General features: G+C 43.5%; 1 protein-coding gene across 1 annotated transcript in view; it reads left to right on the top strand.

Annotated features, from left to right (window-relative positions):
• The window catches only part of T265_13137 (hypothetical protein), a gene marked incomplete at both ends in the record, with an annotated part of 24,275 nt that extends 18,202 nt beyond the window's left edge, over positions 1-6,073 (top strand). The window contains 3 exons of the mRNA XM_009167388.1: positions 447-577; positions 1,161-1,232; positions 5,970-6,073. Of these exons, the coding sequence (XP_009165652.1) occupies positions 447-577; positions 1,161-1,232; positions 5,970-6,054 (288 nt within the window). The remainder of the gene's footprint in view (positions 1-446; positions 578-1,160; positions 1,233-5,969) is intronic.
• Between the last annotated feature and the right edge of the window lie 390 nt (positions 6,074-6,463).

The following is a 6,463-nucleotide window of genomic DNA, read 5'->3' as shown; positions in this document are numbered from 1 at the left end:
CAGGTAGGAACAATTAGTACATTTTTTTTCCAAAGCCCCAGTATTGAGGTGCTTGGTCTTAATCTTTGGCTACTAAGATTGTTTGTGGGTATGTATACTTTTGTGAGCTGTCAACCTCATGATATACCTGCACTGAAGTGATTACATCACGTTCTCAGGTAGACAACGTCAAGACGTTGCTGAGTACCGCGTCGTGTAAATAATGAATAATAATAATAAATAATGAGCTCTCCGACTGTATGAATGGTCCCAGAAATGCTATCCGAAATGAGATTACATAATCGGTTTTCTGCCATTGCTGTTTGTAAACGACCCACGATTGTGATTTTATGTAAATGTGTGCTTTTGTATCCAATAAGCCGCTCGTGAAACACTGTCCTGTTCAACTACGCAACCAGGCGAGAGGTCACCGTAATACCGAGTTATCTGCGCTATTCCGTTTCCAGGTTGTTTCTGGTGGAGTTGCCGCGAATTCCGTTATTCGTGCTGGTCTGTCAGAAGTTGCACAGCATTTCGGACTTCCGCTGTTAGCACCACCGGCCCGTTTGTGTACAGACAATGGTGTTATGATTGCCTGGTAAGTTTAAATGCGTTTATCAATTGAAGGCATCCGATTCCGAGAACTGACTTATTTTTCTCCATCGGTATGTGTGCACATCTCATATCATCATACGAATTTAGGTGAGCTTGTGATACAAGGCCAGGGGGCAGTGTGCCCCTTTTCTTATATTTTCCACGTAGGACAGCCAGCATCGAGTTCCTTGGTGTGTGCATGGATAACATAAGTAACGTAAATAACATAGGTAGCGAGCACTCCACTCCTCCATATCATTTCCAACAACATGCCTGATAAATCAATCTGGACTGCTATGTAGCATGACTCTATTTTGTCCATAACACGAAGGTGTTGTTCTGCCTTTTTTGCAAAACATTAAGTTCAGAACTTCTCGCCATTGGTAGGGAGCCCATTGCCATTGATTCCTATTAAGCGGCATCGCTACTATGTAGTGTTTCCCCGATATTCAGCCTAAGTTATTTGGTTTCTTATGTCTTTTAGCTCATCATTGTCCTTCTGTGAATGTGCTGTGTATAGGGAATTATTGCTCTACTGTGTAAGTTTTCAATATATGGAATTAGCATCCGTGAGTCTTTGTTAACAGGAACGGCTTGCTTTTGAAACGGGCAAATCGTCGCGTCACCTGGGACATTTCCTCAGTTGATTTCGAACCCAAGTAAGTCGAATGCTTACCACAGTATTTCATTCTTTCATACCGTTGTCTAAGACCACACTGTCCGACACTATGCATGATCTGTTTATGGACCTCCGTCGTACTGTTCGGAGAAATGCCCTCCCTGTTATCGTAATCTGCAAGATCGCCAGTCATTAAAGAACATTGCGTTGGTTGAAAACAGCGTGAACCGCCAATTTGCGGGAACCACAAATTGTTGATGGGACCATTATCCACACGTCAAGTAACACACCGACTGTCGCGCTTTAGTTCTCCGGTGATATGATCTCCTCCCGGTTGTGTAAGGAAACACGTCACCCGGCTTCCTACGGGTCATCAGGTGCGTTCAGTTTCCGGAGCTGTTTTCGCTCCTACAACTTAGGGGAAACCGCAGGACTGATAGGACGCCGCCTGACATAAGTCACCGGACCCACGTCACACTAGCAGTGCCGTTTCCCTCCATACTTGCAAGCGGGTTTCAGGTGCGCCAGTTATTGTGACTGTCTACAAGAATCGTGCTTCGGATGCCGCCAATTTGCTTATCTTACTCCGAGAAGTTTCCTGAGGTGCACCATATCGACAAGAGGAATTTCTCCTTCCACCAGGCTTATAGAGGATCATTCCATCCCTGTCCGCTGTATCAAGTTACTTTTCTGTTTGCACCTGGATGTTTGGCCTTCTTCCTCGACCGAACAGAATGTACCGTGGAACCTGTCTCAGTAGGCATGAGTACAATTACCGACCCTTTTAATGTCCACTGGTGCCATATAAATAAATAAATAACAACCAACTCCTACACTCATAAGGGGATCGTCACTGTGCGAACGGTGATATAAGATTCAAAATTGTCACAAGTGAACAACGAATACCCTTTACAATTTTTAGTCAAGTGGAGGATATTTGGAATGGAGCCATAAGCGAGGGACACTGTTGTGTGTTGGAGAGGAGGGTTTAATTTCTTAGCGTAAAAGAGACGTGAGAGTAGGAGAGAATCCCTAGCGTTGGCTTCGTACTTCAGAAACTTTCTTCAATGGAGACATTGGAGTTACAAGTTCAGCTGGTCATAATCCTGAAATCCCAACAACTAGAGACTCCAAATATTGCGCAAACGAAGGGAACGGCTTCAAATACCATAAAACATGTGGACGTTATCCTAATCACAAAGACAGACAACAGTAAGGCCACCGTCATCATTACTAAGAGTTAATGTCTGCAGAATTTTGGACAAAACCCGGTTGATTGAATTTACCGACTAGCCAGCAGGGGAACCATTACGTCAATAATCAATTAGCGTAAAGTCGAAGCTTTGAGGTATTTAAGATCAGTGAAAAATCATCTCGGTAAGGCAAGTGGCATTGGTTGTACCCAAAAAGTGCAATCCAACCATGACTTAAAGTTCTACTAGAAGACCGAACTGCCCTGATTTACTACCACATGAGCTAGCCAGATTTCTGGTAAGTGCCCCAAAACCGCTTATCCGTAGGTCACACACACACACACACACATGAAATTCATGTGACTTCGCTGAACAAAATGTAGCTGGGCCTCCGTCGGAGCCAGACGAAGTTCGATTTAGTTTTAGTGTCAACTGGATGCCCATGAATGTTTTTGAGATGGAAACTCTAGAAGCCGCAAGGCGATTGTTAGGTGCGAGATGGCTCAATGGTTAGAGCTCGAATTTACTCACCGGAAGGTCCATGGTTCGAGTCTGACTTCTGCCTCTCAGCTTCCCTGTCTAGGCTTGTGGGTCACCTGGCAGTATCCCAGCCCTCGTGCTTCCTTTGGGTGGGCACGGCAGTTAGGCTCTGAAGGATTGTTACTGTTGAACGATTAGCTTATTATTGTAAAGCGATTGTTACTAGCAGACATAGTACTGCAAAATGCACGCGATTTTCCATAGACCTGATAGTTGAAAGCGTCAGCATGTGCTTAAATTTTGGTGACTTTGTTTTTGACTCAGTTATACTTTCAAGAACAGTGGGGTTTCCAATATCCCCGGATTTAGGGATATATATTTATGGGTGACTTTGGACAGACACCTTTAACTGGATTTGTCTATTGAGGGTTTCCTGGTGATACGTAGGTGACAATTTCGTTGTATTGATAAAGTTAACGAATTGTATCCGAGACGAGTATTGACCCCAACACCAATACCCAACGATGAGTGAGTTGGAACAGCAGTCATCCCCTAAAAAACGGGGGCAGCTGGAGTTGTACACCAGAGTCAGTTACCACAAGCGGTGCATAAACAGATCACGAATATCAACTGGTAGTTGATAACTCGCTAATGGCAGGGCACGCACTCGGCAGGCAAATAGATTTGGAAAGTGTGAAATTTTGGAGGCAAAAGCTAAGGCTTATAAGAGAGACTTAGCTGAGGCGGTGGATATTACCTAGCATCCCATAAATGGCAAGACTGTGGAGAGCGGTTTTATGTCGGCCCATATGACTCTAGGCTGCGTGCGGTTATCAATGTGATGTTCTAAGGTAATCTAAAGTACGAACCCCAAACAGACTAGGCTCCATTTACTCTCCCAATTCCAGTTGCTCTACGCACAGACTAATTCCGACAAGAATACTCCATTAAGATGTCCCAGACCGGAAAATCATGATCCTAAAATCCCGATCCAGCCTGATTATCCCCCTAAGCAACAGATGTGATTTTCTGATCGATATATGGCACTGATTTGTCGTAAGAAATCTCACTGATTAATCTTCTGACCGCCTTACAACTCAGTCAGCCTGGTAACTGATTCACTTCAAGTGACGAAGCTTTTGTGTCAAAGCGAAACTATGCTCATCAATGAATCTATTGAATATTTACCAAACCTCTGAAACTTACCCACAAGGTTGCTGAAAACTTCGACAGCCCACGACCGGTTTTGCCTTTTTGGGGCTCATCAGGTAGGCGCAGTCCCTGAGTTTACGTAAACTTTATGTTTTACTTGAACCCAAATTGGACTGTTTTCGAGAAGTACATTCATTTGCAAATCAATTTGGTTTTCACGAGATACTCAACTGAATTTATTTTTTGATATTCTACAACTGAGTATTTTCCTTCATGAAAATATACTGCAATATCTCGAAACATGAGGCTCTCTGCAACCTATTGCAATGTGTTGAGGCGTTTACTTTTGCGAATCGGAAACACATTTTGCCGACCTAAGGAAGTGTCCGTGTCGTTCACCTTCTGGAGTTTATTGGTGTGTTTGGCGAACTGCTGATTTAGTTTTTCTCTCATTTTAATGCACATTACTTATCCAGTGTGCACGGCATGATACGCCCAGAATGTTGTGGGAAACAGTCATGCATTTTACCCTCTTCAAGTTGCTTACGGGAACTTTTAGATGTTTTTCAAGAGCTACTCAATCAAAAACTGTTAGTTACTTGTGGGAGCAGCAACCGAGCGCCCTTCAGATTTGCCTTTGGACAGCCTTGTGCCCGTTTATGAGAGCACAGAGCATCTCAAATCCATCTGTCAAAACGGCCCCAAATGTTTACAGAAGTCCCTGATTTTACCGAACGATCCGATGCAGTACAGTAGCTTTAACCAAACGCGTGACATATATGACTTGGAGAGCATGTAGGGAGTATGAACTGCCCGAATGTCATAAATCAGTGACTGAAGATAGGCCACTGTGCACCAGGTAAACCAGTTTGTGCTATACGGCGGAACTGTTAAAATGGTCACTTCGATGGATCATCTCATCCACAGACAGTAAGGTGATCGGAGTTTCTTCTTGAAAATGTGATCTCATACCATGTACTTACTGGATGCTTGGAATTACAAAAGCATGAGGAAAAGCTCTCAGTGGAGTGAACTTGTACCACCAAAACATGTTAACTTCAAATTGCATGCCATGCATTACTAACAGAACGGCTTCTACTTCACACAAAAGTGGTCTGGATAGCTACTTGCAGTTGCATCACAACACATCACACATCGATAAGGCATAAATCAAAACACATCCACCCACATGTTCAAGCTCAGCAACTAACGGAAATTCAGCTGCACTCCCAACTCCGCTGCAACATTTACGTAATTAGGTTCGAGTGGCCAACTCGAACCTAATGTCAACTCGAGCATTACGTGTGTCGTGCTTTCAGCTTCTATACTGTAATGATTGGTGAACGATGAGGATGGTAAAATCAACGTAGCTGCTGACCTACCGCCTATTTTCGAACACAAATTTTCCTTTTTTCGATTCCTGTTCCCACATACCAGTAGGCTGCTATACCTTTTACTCTTATCTTCACTACTGTATAGGCTGGTACCACAAACCGGTCAGTATCGAAGTATTGGTAATTCGGGTACGAACATGTCAACAGCCACCTTATCGACAACCATTGACAAGTAATCTGCGCAACCGAGTACTTGAAGAGGGGCACATGCTTAGCACACATTATGGCACTGTGTCCATGGCAAATTGAACAGTGCAGTCGAAATGACCAGCCTGGTGGACAATGTGTCCATAACAAAATTTGTCATGAATAATTGTCTCGGCATCTTCAATGTAGTGTATCCTCAAAGTGTTCTGTGGCGTTCTCTGCTGAGTAAGTAAGAGCCATTAGCATGTAAAGATTGGATACCGATCAAATGGTCGGTCGGGTGAGTCGCAAGTTGTTTATTCCCACAATGCGGTATTTGTGTATCCTTTGGGGATCAGAGATCGTTTTTCGTCAATGACCTTCATCCTGCTGTACTTCGAGCATAAAAAATTGTCTGTTTTCTTTTTATAGAGCGCCTTTTGGGATTGACTGCCGTGCCTTAGTTCGCAATGCTGAGATTCGGATAGAGGCTATCAAGATCAATTCGGTACCTTAGTTCGTCCAATATTCCACTTTCTCCATGTACATTCAAGAATATTTTGTTTCGTATGGGCGTTGCTTCTCGTTTCTGTCAAGGAAGTTCAGTTCAGTATCTTATCCGCATACCCATATCTTGGTCCATTCGACCTCCTACTAGAGTAGGAAAGGTTCGTAGAACGCACCGAATACTACTAGGTTGAAAAGTTGGAAAAGGTTAGTGAATGAAGCTTTGCTACTTGCCTTGTTCCATGTACTGAGGTCCCAAGCGCGAAATACGTCAATGTGTTTACGGCGTTTTATTAGGTCTTTGATGTCCGGTTGCGTTGCGATCTACAAATTCAGTGCATATTCGTGTGCTGAATACAGAAGGAGTTATCCGAATTATTATTACTGGATATTTTTAACGCGTCCAAGTCAGTTAGCTG

Source organism: Opisthorchis viverrini (genome assembly GCF_000715545.1).
Source record: "Opisthorchis viverrini unplaced genomic scaffold opera_v5_39, whole genome shotgun sequence".
NCBI lineage: Eukaryota > Metazoa > Platyhelminthes > Trematoda > Opisthorchiida > Opisthorchiidae > Opisthorchis > Opisthorchis viverrini.
This window is presented reverse-complemented; position numbering and strand designations above follow the sequence as displayed.